The sequence below is a fragment of the Haliotis rubra genome, unplaced genomic scaffold, assembly GCF_003918875.1.
Source record: "Haliotis rubra isolate DU_JTF1 unplaced genomic scaffold, ASM391887v1 Scf1054, whole genome shotgun sequence".
NCBI classification, from domain to species: domain Eukaryota; kingdom Metazoa; phylum Mollusca; class Gastropoda; order Lepetellida; family Haliotidae; genus Haliotis; species Haliotis rubra.
Window position 1 is genome coordinate 120,743 of NW_025764953.1, and position 13,936 is coordinate 134,678.

Below are 13,936 nucleotides of genomic sequence, written 5' to 3' on the forward strand. Positions count from 1 at the left end.
TCTCTTATCGCTAAGATAGTCATAAGTGCCATACATTAACATTAACTTACGACTATCTTATCGCTAAGAGAGCTTCGAAAATCTAGGCCCTGGACTAGAAGAGCGAGTGAGTGGCGGCGGTCTGTAAATAATCGAGTCTGGACCAGACAATCCAGTGATCAACAGCATTAGCATCGATCTATGCAATTGGGATACGATAACATGTGTCAGACAAGTCAGCAAAAACCTGACCACCTGATCCCGTTAGTGGCCTCTTAAAACAAGCATGGGTTATTGAAGACCAATTCTAACCCGGATCTTGCTGGACTAGATAAAGGGGGTGCAGTAGACTGTACATGTCTAGTTCTACTTCTCTGAAACACAAGCTATCAAGACTGTTTAACGGAAAATTCCATACTGGTTAGCAGCATGTCTACAACCCCATGCTGTCCTTTGATCCTACCTGGAAGGCATCAACATTGCCCAGTCTGTACTGTACATGGCTATCCACCACAAGCTTGGTCAGACGCAGGATCTCACGACACAAGTGAAAAGCATTTCCAAAACGGGACTTCTTTCTTTCCTATTTGAAAAAAAAGAAGGCAGAACATAAACAGGAATTTCTATGTAACACAAGAACTCACTTTGTAATGCTAAAGCTCAGGAAATCAAAGAACCATTACCGAGTTCAGGGTCGGAAATAACCCATTGCCCGATGTCCGAGTCTAGTGGGTTTTTTCTGTCGGGCAAGCAAATTTGTATATCACACTGTACCGGTGTCCAGTTGACTTTCCAATGTTAATTATGTTGTTTATTTAAAAAATCAACAAGAAAACGGAGGGCATAGTGGAACAATTATCAGGGCAAGTGATTTTAAATGTGCCACTGTACCAGAGTACACTAGCAATTTTAAAGTTATTTCCACCCCTGGAGTTATATACATTATTCACAGATACAAGGGGGTTGAGCTAATGTCTTTCGTTTTCAACTAAATGATTAAAATTCCAATAAATTTATACACCATTGTCATCATTTTCCACTGCTATCTGGGATTATTCATCAATCAAATTCATCAGACTCTTCACCATATCCCATTAATTTCGACATGGTTTATCTAGATATACTTCAATTAAAATTTCCCAGTTAGAATTAGACATTTGTCTTTTCCTCAGAAGTTATGAAAATATGCATACTGAAAAATTCAATAGATTATTTTCAAAATTTACCTGCCATGTGCAATTAGTTTGGGACAAAGAAAACCCATCATCTATGACAACTCACCATTTAAGGAATCAACCACCCTTTTCCCCAAAGAATTGCTGTACAGCAGTTGTAGCTCACTTACTTAAACCTAGACCTAACACAGACAAATCCCCAAGCCTTGTGGAGTCATATCAAACAGTCCATTGGCATTACCTTGGTGGTGAGGGTCTTCACTGGCTTCAGATTAAAGTTGTAGTCCAGATGAAGATAGTTGAGATTTTTACGATGGATGAGGAGGTTGAGCATGTTGTAACCTTGACGACAAACCTGCAAGCCAACCTCAACCCAGTCCAGCTGTGTGGTCTGGAAAAACTTTGTAGCTTTGAAGGATCTGAACAGGTACCTGAAACACAAAACTTAAATATGAGAGGGTTTGAAGATACACCTAGTCACACCTGTGAAGTGACCGAGCATGGTCTTATACAATATCTATATTATGGCAGGGAGCACAAAAAAATGGTTTTAGTGGAATCAAACATGGCCCTTCTGCTGATGAGCAAACATTTTACCCACTGGACTATTCACTACCTTGGAACATGACAAATGAGTGAGTGAGTTTGGTTTTACGCCGATTTTAGCAATATTCCAGCAACATCATGGCGGGGAACACCAGAAATGAGCTTCACACAATGTACCCATGTAAGGATTCGAACCCGGGTCTTCGTCGTGACGAGCGAACGCTTTAACCACTAGGCTACCCCACCGACCCGAACATGACAAATGACATTCACAAATTGAATATATTGGAATGAAACCTTGGGTCTCAATATACAATGAAGTTGGTGGGTGAGCAATTTGTTTGAAGGTCAAATCAGGCATATCACAGATATGCAGGTATTAAACCAACTATAGCCAATTGACACGGAACATTGACATTTCTACAAGATGGTATGGTACAGATACTAGCACATTAAATGTTGTGACTTACCTCTTCTTCTGGGCTTTGGGTGGCTTGTGTTTGAGGGCATTGAGAACATAGTACTTGAGCAGCTTCTGGTAGGACACTCTCACCTTCACTGGCATACCGGCAGGACAGTGCTCTCTGTACCTGAAGGAGGAAATACTCAACAGTTAGACGATATTACCCATCTCCCCCTTTCTTAATGAGCATTCAAACAAAATTCAAAGTCTTTGCAAAGAGGTATTTTGGCTCACACAAAATCAGCAAAACACACTTTCACTGATAGATTCAGGGATGGCAGCATGAAAATCTATTTTCAGCTGAAAACTTAATATTGTGTCATCAAATGGGGGGTTTGAATTGATCAATTTGAGGTGAGGTGAGGTGAGGTGAGGTGATATTGGGTTTAAAGTCATGCTTGAGAATATTTCCCTCATATGACGACGTGCATGCGTATGTGCGGCTGCTTGTACTAGCCCAGACTGAAGCTGGTTTTATAGTGCTAGCCCACTGAGATACCATGCCTCAGTTAAGCATGAATACCCCACTCAGACACATTATACTGACTCCGAGTCGACCAGTCTTTGTTGTACCCATTAATGCCGAGCGCCAGGCAGGGACCAACAAGTACCATATTATAACGTCTTTTGGTATGACGCGGTCGGGGATTGAACCCACGACCTTCCGCTCTCCCGGTTGGGACGCTCTAACCATTACACCACGGAGGCGGTCTTGATCAATTTGAAATAAAATGGGCAGAAATCTAAGGATCAGCAGAAAATTGTCTTCCCTGTAGATTTTATTGGTCAGTCAGTAATAAAGAGGAAGTGATTGCTGTTTAATGCTTGATCAGAATCTCACATCTATGACAAGAACATTCCGAAAACAAGATAAAAAAGATCTAGAATGAGCATGATGACAAGAAACATTTCAGTTGAACTTCATTCCAAATTATCAACAAGCTAAACATTAAAACAATGAATCACAAACACAAGCAACTTCCTACCAGTTTTTGACAATCGGAACATCCATTGCCCGTCTGCTCCTTCCTGACCGGAGGTTGAAAGGTCGAGGTGCCCACAGCAGAGCAATGCCATTGGCTGTGTTGTCAGTGTACAGGGGGGTTTCAGCCAGGAATGGCTGTACAAATTCAGGCAGCTCAAACTCTTCATCATCATCAGGCAGAGGCTCTGTACCCTAAGAGAGGAGGATCTGTTAATATCTCACTGATCATTGGAAACCATTAAAATCATTGTGCGCTAAGAGATTACGAATAACAATAAAGCTGGCTTTGTTATGCAAAATAGGTTTATAAGATTTTGGGTCCAACTTATCGAAAACAAAAGCCATTTTATTTCTAAAACTTACATTTAGTGATATATAGTTCAAGGTATCTCTGTACATTAACTGCTAATGGATGTGATTTACTTCATGCAAAAACTTTGGGTTAGACAAGACTGGAGCTGACTTTCATGAAGAAAGAAAGGAAATCTTTTGCCATTTCCTTCATTTGTACTTAGGAAGGTATAATGATCTGTAGGGAAAATCTCAATCTTAATTCACCTTCCAGACACAATTTTAAATTGAATTTCAAATCTGTCACTTATAAAGTAAAATAGTAAATGTCATGCTGCTTAAGGTCATGACTTTCACAAGATTGACAGTATCAGAATAAAGTGCACCATTTGGAAATGTCTTGTTAATCATGGTGGTAGCCAAAAGCTCCACAACTCCTGCATTACCTTCACTGTGTTCCTGTGTGAGATTGGATTAATGAGAGGATCAAAGTAGAACGCCGGCAAGTCAGGGTCCTCCGTCTTGATGAAGACAACATTTGGGGTATGGTACCTAAAACAGCCATTATCATGTTGTTTTTGAAACGTAGAGAATACTGGGCAACTGCTAACATAGTTAATCTACATGGTTCACACAAAACTTGAGCCATAAAGTTGTACTACACGTTCAGCAGGTGGCTGCACAGACTCAGTGCTGCCAACCAATATACCATGCAGCAGGTCTGATATATCATGACTTGACACAAGGAATCATGGACTAGCTTCATGCCTCCTTCCATGTCTCATGAAATGACAAAATTACTGATCACACAATCAACATGCTCAAAGCTTTCACCAAACAATTTGGGAGAATTGAAATTTTAATATAAATTGTATATTTATATACTTATCCTATGCACTTCTCTCTCTCTTGATTCGACACTGGGTGAAACCATGTAAAAAAATTTCCCTAGGCCTCTCTTGTCCATCCGCCCAAGCACTCCATGCTACCCTCATTATAAGACAGCTTCCTAACTCTCATGCAAAGCATGCGGCATGCACCACTAGCTGCCCAAGTGACTATCTCCGAATCATTATTCTCATTCTTGGAGCCACTGGATAATATCCATCTTGGAGAACCTGCATAGCGGAGGGGATGGGTGGGAATCCGTCGGTCGGACGGCGAGACGCAGATACCCTGTGTCTTGACAATGCGAACAGCAGGAACTGTGTAGACTGGAAACGACTGTAGATAGCGATGCACAAGGTAGGCCTGTTACGCATGCACGCAACTCCTATGCTTGTGCTGAGTTCTCTTGAACTCCTTTGTCTTACTAAGCACAACGTCTCCCAGGGAGATGGGTGCTCCCGAGTGATGTGGTGTTCGGCCGCAACCTCCGAAGAATGGCGCAGCTCAGCAAGAAAGGATGTCACTTTGCCACGATTTTCAAGGTACCCCCGTAAATTAAAGTCGGTTGACAATAATTGGGCCAGGCCCTGCTTCGAGAAGACCCCTACAGGCACTGACCAGGGGCGGGTGGAAGAGAAGCACAACCCCGGGAACTCCTAGTTTTAACGTTCAGTCCCGGGACAGCATCAAATTGACACTCACTCCTTTGCATAAGCTTAGTCAAAGGATGTGCCCAGCAACTTCGGAGTCGGAACGCAACGAAATCCACTGGAATTCGTGAGTGTCACACTTCACTGACGTAATTGCTCCGTGGAGTAGAGGACAGTAAGCGTGAATGTCTGCATCACCGTATTCCAATGCCTTGGTATAGAAGCAAAGTGAAGTGGTTCTTAAACCCATAACATGAGAACAGTGATTGAGATCCTGTTCAACTTTGTTCCATATGTAGAAAGAAGCAGTAACAGGCAAGCGGAACTCTGCCAGGCTCCTTAGGTCAACAAACCAACTTCTCGCTGGTCAGGAAGTGAACAACCAAAAGCAGTAGAAACTTGTTGGTGGTCGAGTGCGTAGAAGAGGAAGTCCCATGCTGACGAGAAGACGATGTCGTCGGAGGTGACTTCGATCGAAGAACCGATCTCAACGAAATAGATGGAGGCGTTGCTTAATTGAATGCAAATGAGTCACAGAATGGCGTCTCGGCAGTGAAGTCGACCTACCAGGTATATCCAGTGAACAAATCCGAAGAATAATAGGAGCCTGGTCCAAACTACTCAGTGAAAGCAGCGTCTGTGCTGAAGAGACATAACTGTAGGATCCAACTAAGTTTTGAGAAATACACAGATGATCCGGAGAAGGTCATTCCGTTGAATACCGCTTGGAAGAAAGCCGTATCGGCGAAAGTCGGTTCATTAGAGTGAAGTCTTCCTTTTCGGCGAACGTTGATTCAACGTGGCAGGCTTCAGCGAAGCAGAAGGTCGAGGTAGCTGGACGCAAGGAACACTTCTTTTCGCTGAATGGGAAGGAGACGATGAAGTAACCACTGACAGGCGTTGAGGCAAGGTAGACTGATTCCTCTTACTACTGGATGAACGACGAGAGTGGGAACGGCTTCTGCACATGCGCTCTGCGCAGTCAGGCGTAGAGATCAGCTGATTCTTGTCCGAAACAGATAAGCCAGGTTGCCTAGATAACTGGTCCAGAGGGAGAACGAGAGACAGAGAGCGTAGTTCGAAGTTCGTAGTTCGAAGTTTACATCGTTCCACTCAGTGTCGAATCAAGAGAGATAAGTGCATACCGTGAGATAGGACAAGTTTAAAAATCAGAAAACTCAAAACCACTGCTAAGTTGAAATGAATATCTATAAAAATCAGTTAATAAATCAATATTTAAATGCAATTGCAGTTAACCACCAATTTTGACAACATTTTTAATGTAATGTGGACCTGACAATAAAAACAACAGGATAACAACAGTAAATGACGAACCAGCTATACTGGGGACTCACAGTAATTTACTTCATTTAACTCAGGAGAGTCAATTACTAAAGTAAATGAATGTTGTTTAATGCCACAGTCAACACCTCTAACGAGTAAATAAATAAATTTGGATAAGAGAAACAAGTGATTCCATTATCCGGTTTATACCGGACTTTGACCGGTACAAAGTTGGAGTGTCCGGTAATTTCAAAGGCTGTCGGTCATCGTGTCCGGCAAATTTTAAAATCAATTTTCTAATTACCTCTGTCAAGTTTATTTCTCCTCGAAAAAAGATTACATTTTCACAATGACATCAATGTGTTGTCAAATAAGAAATAGCAGTTTTGGAAAACCCCAGGCTAAAAATAGCAGCATTGATGCATGGCCATACCCTCTACATTTCTGATTGGTTGTCTCACGCACAATGAAAAGCGTGATCACTTGATCGGTAAATTTTACAAATGACCGGTATTTGAAATGCAAGTCGGTCACAATGTCCAGTTGTAAAAAAATGCCAGCATAAACACTGTAAACGCATATCTTAACAAGGCTAAAACTTTTTCCTGAATGCTATCCTTTCAGAACAATCATATTTTAACAATGCCATTTGATTTAGCCGTGACATTGTCATTATTACAAGGAATTTCAAACTGTGGCCATATCATCAACCTTAACAAACACTGCTCCCTCCTGTGTACATACCATGACAGATGCACCTGGAATGGGATGTTGTTGAACAAGTAGGGGAAGGCAATTCTGTACTCTGTTCTCACTGGCTGCCGGATGATGATCTTGTTGATGTCATTGAACTCATTCCAGTCCTCATCACTGCAAAACAATTGTTTTCAAACACATAAGAAAACATATCTCAAACAGCAAATTTCATGACAGATATAGACTCACAGATTTCTAAGTTCATGTTACATATTTATTACTAATGTTATGGCTGTATTGTTTTATCTCTCTAACTAGTTTGAGCATAGAATGAACATTTCTCAAAGTGCCTGCCAAGGGCTCAAGGTTTGGAATTATGGATAATTCCCTGCACCACCAGTCTGAACCAAGAGTAAAACATTTACTTACTGCATGTCCTTATCTTTGACCAGAGGCTCAAACTTGGGTCCACCAGGAATAGCCAGGTTGAGAGCTTTGGCTGTGAAGAAGGACTTGAGGTCAAACAGATAGAAGTAGTTCCTGTCGACCAGATCAGTGAGCAGCTGATTGGCCAGTCGATACAACACAGACAGCTGGGGTAGAGTCAGGTTCCACTTCCTGTATGTTGTCCCATTCACATGTCTGGAGGAAAAAGGAGCACTGACAATAAGTAAAGCAAATACAAAAGTGACAATTTAAACCACAATCACACATAGAAACCATCAAAAACATTTAGAACTGCAATGCCAGCTGTCATAATAGAGCATATCTAACTATTCATAACCACACATTTCAATTTCCTGACTCTTTTAGAACTGACATGGAAAAGAGAACCACAATCCTAATTTCTAAAAGTGAAGGTGCATAGTTTTAAGCTTCATGGTGATTGAATGAGTGAGTTGGGTTTTACACTGCTTTTAGCAACATTGCTATCACGGGAGCCAGACATTCCATGGCAATATAGGCTACCCCACCGTTCTTTAAGCTTCAATACTGAGACTCCAATATTCCAGCAACATCACACATGGGCTTCACACATTGTACCCATGTGGGGATTCGAACCCGGGTCTTAGGGGTGACGAGCCAACGCTTTAACCATTAGGCTACCCCACCGCCCCTTAAGCTTCAATAAACAATAGTCACATCATATCATGGTGCAGAACACCTTGTACTTCTCAAACGCTACCAATACAGGAATATAATGATTGAAAAGAGAGTGACCAGCTGAAGATTTTAGCATCTACATGAACCTGTCACTGACAGTACCATCAGGTGTGTCTGGGGAAGATAAACTTTCTAAATGTCATATATCTCTCAGACTCCAGGTGACCACACAGACAATCAGATATATGCTTGTCAAGATTTGTCATCACAGAGATATACAATTCTAAAACACCCACCAGACCCTGAATAAAATGGGTCTTTGAAGACATGTTAGTATTGTTACAAGACAGGGGTGGAAATAACTTTAAAATTGCTAGTGTACTCAGGTACACTGGCACATGTAAAATCACTTGCCCTGATACTTTTTCCACTTTAAAATCCGTTTTTCTATGTGCCATTTCTTAAATAAAAACATACGGTTTAATAATGGAAAGTCAACTGGACACAAAGTACAGCATGATATACAAATCGAGAAAAATAACAATGACAGCAAAAAAACACTGGACTGGGATCATTTTGCTGAAAAATAATGACATATCTCCCTGGACCCCAAAAATTTGAAAGAACAAATCATCTGACAGTTACTTAAAGTCCAACTACATCCCCCACATTACATGCTGAGGGAATAATAACGCTACTTACTTGGAGTCAATGAGTGGCTTGTGTTCGTACAGCCAATCCCCGACATCTTTGTCTTCATCTGGGTCCAGATCCATCTGAATTGCCTCCAAAGGTTCCACATCCAAGACGTTGTCAGCATAGTCTAGAGGGGGCTCCTCATCATCAAAAGGTGGGAACCTCATCCGTTTGAAGTGACGCCGATCACGTTTCTCTCTTCTCATCATGATCCACATGGTTCTAAGCAATTACAGATTAATCAACATTAGTTTCAGGATTAATCAACATTAGTTTCAGGATTAATCAACATTAGCTTCAGAACAACTCTTTACAATTGGTATACAGTGGAAGCTCTCAAAACCGGCAGCCCTCCAGTCCGGCATGCTCTCAATATCGGCACTAGAATTTGGTCCCGGCAGAAGCAAGTTATTTTATGATCATTTACATGCCCTCTAATCTGGCGTGAGCCTATTCCGTATTTCGGCACAACAAGACTGCCCAATTGACTGTTTGTACAGTAATTAACGCTCTCAAAACCGACATCGGGTATCTCGGCTCTCCTGTTGATTGGCTGAACATGTATTAACAACACAGTTGATTACCATCGGCATTAAGCTCATTAATGTTGCCTGATAAAAGGAGTATGGTTATGGATTAGGCCTAAGTAGGTGAGGTGAGGTATTATAAATTAATTGTGTCACAATTTGTCAGTCGCTCACAGTGTCAACATGGCTAGACCAGTCAAGCAGGCTAGATTGGAATTAACTCTTGAACAGAAAATTAAGACACACAGAAGATCATTCTCAGGTTGAAATGGGAGACGTTCTCTAAACCGACACGCCCTCTATACCGGCATTTTTTGCCGGATCCAACAAATGCCACTTTAGAGGGCTTCCACTGTATTAAGATACGTTTTAATAAGAAATCTGATCACAGTCACCTAATTCTACCTTCTGTATGAAGACGATCAGAAATTTCTTTGACAACATAACAGAATTACCCTTGAAGGATACAATGTAACTTTGAGACAACACCTACCCCCATTGTGCAATATACACCGGTTCAATGACCCAGGGTATCTCGTTGACAAATGTGATGGCGCCGGTGATGTGGTAGAGGACACTGACGTCACGTATCTGCTCCCATGGCATTGGCATGTTCTCCATTAGTTTCATCACTGCATGCGGCATGTACTTCAGGGCACTGGCAACCAATTAAATTATATTTTTCAGAACAATGTTGCACACATCTTCATCACTACAACCTGTAAATGATGGTCTTGGACAGAGGTACATATAAGCTGCGTATCTGCGTAAATTATGCAAATATTTATGTGAAAACTCAATTCCTATTAAGTCTATTGCATACAAGTATGCTTGAATTTTTGTAAATACTCGATAAATGTGATCTTACATGCGTACACAAATGTCAAATCTTAGCTCACGTACCGGTGGATAGATAAAATAACAGGTATATTGAGAGGTTCTATTTCAGGACATGAACTTAGCAACTTGCAATCTTTCTTATCGTTTCTCACATTACAGATCAAATATAAATAACAAACACAGCATTTAAACTTTATTATTATGTTTTTAAAATTAATGGAAAATGGCAAAATACCCAATTGAGTTTGAATGAGGTGGGTACAATATATTTGGTTACTCAAAAGAAAATAAGGATACGCAATTGAGATGAACACAAGCGAGTACATAACTCAATGACCCAAAAAGTTATCTGTAGCTCTGCTTGGATGAACCAGTTACTGAAAGTCCTAGCAAATGTCAAGGCTTATCTGTGGAGGATAAACTCTAAATGTCAGATATATCTCTCAGACTCAAGGTGACATCACAGACAATCAGATATATGCTTGTCATGTTTGTCATCACTGAGATAAACTCATCGAGGAACAAGGTGACCGAACCAATCACTGCATATGACAAACATAGGTTGCAGTCTTCTTATTCTAACCCACAATGATTATTGATATGAACTCACATTAAGGATATTGACAGCACTCTTCAGAGAGGATTTGACACACAATCAGTTAAGACATTCATTGATGCCACTGTTTCTCATTAATCATCTCTCTCAACAAGCACAGGTTTCAGAGGACAGATTGTCACACAAAATCTAAAAAAAGTCCAGGGCTGGCTAAAATGGCCGATAAGCAGAAATATTGTCGATATTAAACAATATTAATGATTATCGATGTGAAAATTGTGGCATTAACTTTGTGAAAGAAAAGAGTTTTAATTTTCTCACATAATACACAAATTTAGGACTTATTTCATGGTCTGCTTCTAAATTATGTTCAAGATGCTGTTTTGTTAATAATCCATCACAAGTCACCAGTGATGTGAAACACATTCATTTCTTTCAGACATTTTTGGCCCATCTGCTCAAAGTTGCATCTCCAATTTTTATCAATAATCGATCAATACTTAGTTATCGATTATTAATCTCTATGAATAATATCGAGACCCAGCCCTACAAAAGTCTTCAGTTGTTTCTATGGAGGACAGTCATACAACCTCAAATTTGAAATTCTATTCCAGTTTATCAATGGAGGTGAGGTGAGGTGAAATTGGGTTTAACGTCGTGCTTGAGAATATTTCGCTCATATGACAACATGCATGCGTGTGTATGTGCATGTGCGGCTGCTTGTACTAGCCCAGACTTATGCTGGTTTTATAGTGCTATCCCACTGAGATACCATGCCGCAGTGAAGCATGAATACCCCACTCAGACACATTATACTGACTCTGAGCTGACCAGTCCTTGTTGTACCCATTAATGCCGAGAGCCAGGCAGGGACCAACAAGTACCATATCTTAACGTCTTTTGGTATGACACGGTCGAGGATCGAACCCGCGACCTTCCGCTCTCTGGGCGGACGCTCTAACCACCACGCCATGGAGGCGGTCAGTTTTATCAATGGAGAAATCAGTAATAGATCAGTTGTTTCCATTGAAGACAGTTACACAATGACAAATTTTGTTATATAACAATAAACAAACCATTTTCTGACACCACTCTGTCATCTTCAAAGAGAACATTATTTTAAGTGAGGGCAGTGCATATAACAAAGCAAATCATAGAAACTTGATGTGTCACAGTGTATAAACTCACCCTAAATACACTCTCTTGTCATGTCGGAACTTCCTGTTGGTCATGTCCCCGTGATCCCGGATAATCTTCCGCACATGTTCTGGGGGCATGTCTTCCTTCTGGGCATCAATAAAGCCAAACTTTCTTTTCTCAGCATATCTCTTTGATTGAAGCTGTTGCCATTTACGAGCTGAAGGAATAAAAAAATACCTAAAACTGCTGCTGTCATCATCATCAATGTATTAACTGTCGATGTAATACATTTGATTTATGCGATTTTATTTGTTTCGTTACTAGAGTGGTCGACACTGACAGTGTTTCAAAGTACATAATAAAAATATTGTTGGTTGATTTTCAATTATTTTCAAAACAAGGCCATTACACTTTATTTCTCTTCCAGAAGCCCTGAAAATACATCATGCTGTTTAACTACGGTAAAGTTACCAGTGTTTGGTAAATATTTTAATGCATCATTTCTTTATACCTGTGTATCATATATGTACGACTGAAGAAAGGTCACAGATAGCCTAACTTAAAGTAACACCTTGGCGAGTTATGTGACTGGAACCACATCACTGTTATTTAAAGTACCAACCATCAAACAATATCTTACCCTTCTCTTGCAATTTCTCCTCCGTCATGTAGTCTGGCACTTTAGGTTGTTGAGGCGGGGGAGGTTGGGGAGGGTGTGGCATGGGTGGCTGCTGCTGTGGGGGAGCCATAGGAACTACTATCTGCTGCAACACTGGCTGACTGATCAAGAAGGGCTGGCCTCCAGGCCCTATAACAGTATAGGGGAAGGCCATCCTGGTAGTTTAGCTTCTGAAACAAAAGTTCACATGTTCAGTTAAAAGGGAATTTTGAATTTTGAGGTATGTATATTGTCAAATCTACACACATTTTCCGTCAATCAAACCTTTTAAATCACAACAACATGTATCTGATTGTAACTGCTGACAGCTGAAGAAGCTTTATTCATTGAATTAGAAGGAAAAAGATTGAAAAGCAGATGGGAATATTTGCCACTGGTCATATTTATGTGTGTTCTTGTTTGATTGTCAGTCCAGGAGTACTGCACACTTTCTCAGATTAATTAGCGCTGCTGGGGTTCCCTAACCCTAGGGATCGTAAAGGGTGGCATACCCTAACCCTAAGGATCATAAAGGGTTGCATACCCTAACCTTGCACTATACCAGGAATACGAGTTTATTCATATGAACTATCCCTAACCTAAAGGGCATTCTAGCCGTCAATCCATATTTACATTGGAAAAAAACATTCTGTCATGCATGAGTAAATAATCAGTGTGGCAATTATGATGTTTCATATAATCTTATTTTGACATGTCTGTATGTGAAACATAACACCAAATCGATGTTACAATAATCATAATGCTGAACAATCTCGATTAGTCCCAAATTTTGTTATATATGTCTCTGGATGAAGATAAACATGTATATACCTTTTCACTGTAAACCTGTTTGGTTTTCATTATATTTCAATGATTAATGACAAAGAAATAACAATAAAGTTATCTTACTGACATTAAACAAACAATGCCAATGGATGAGTTTGGGGGATTAGTGGTCTTCATTTTAGTTGCTTGCAAAGAGGAAAATGCAATCTGAACATACAAAATATGCATGATAGATGGAAAAGGCGTGTGGGTGTTAACTGCCGCAAACCGTTGGCGTCCTCTTCAACATTAAACATTACAAATCGACATGCAGCCAAATTAACAACAATGATCAACAAACACGTTGGGAATCTTTGCACACAGAACAGATACATGTATACCAATGAAATAGTTATGTGAACATGTAAATGAATGCAAACAGGTTGATCTCCAAATGAGAATAACTAAATGCTTGCTTAGAGCTTACCTACGTTTCCTTATGAACTGTCTTTCAAAACTTCGTTCGATTATTAAAGTTTCGTCCGCTGCACGTTTCTTATACGCGCACAAAGATGGACGCGACGTGCAGTTTACGTAAACCACGTGACTTGCATGGATTGTACAAAAGAAGAAATCGCATTTTGTAGCGATATTATTCGGAAAAGGGGTGGCCATTTTCTTTATCCTTTCATA

At 40.4% G+C, this 13,936-nt stretch overlaps 1 protein-coding gene and 1 non-coding gene across 2 annotated transcripts in view; both read right to left on the minus strand.

The window, feature by feature from the left end:
• The window catches only part of LOC124276921 (pre-mRNA-processing-splicing factor 8-like), a 54,508-nt gene extending 40,665 nt beyond the window's left edge, over window positions 1-13,843 (minus strand). The window contains 12 exon segments of the mRNA XM_046712588.1: window positions 443-562; window positions 1,396-1,585; window positions 2,171-2,290; window positions 3,150-3,340; window positions 3,886-3,991; window positions 7,006-7,131; window positions 7,387-7,599; window positions 8,764-8,979; window positions 9,778-9,942; window positions 11,869-12,037; window positions 12,461-12,666; window positions 13,731-13,843. Of these exon segments, the coding sequence (XP_046568544.1) occupies window positions 443-562; window positions 1,396-1,585; window positions 2,171-2,290; window positions 3,150-3,340; window positions 3,886-3,991; window positions 7,006-7,131; window positions 7,387-7,599; window positions 8,764-8,979; window positions 9,778-9,942; window positions 11,869-12,037; window positions 12,461-12,653 (1,809 nt within the window). The 5' untranslated portion in view covers window positions 12,654-12,666; window positions 13,731-13,843.
• On the minus strand, window positions 10,564-10,630 carry LOC124277015. The gene has a single exon (XR_006898719.1). It is a non-coding gene; the product is annotated as a small nucleolar RNA SNORD27 (small nucleolar RNA).
• Window positions 13,844-13,936: the final 93 nt, after the last annotated feature.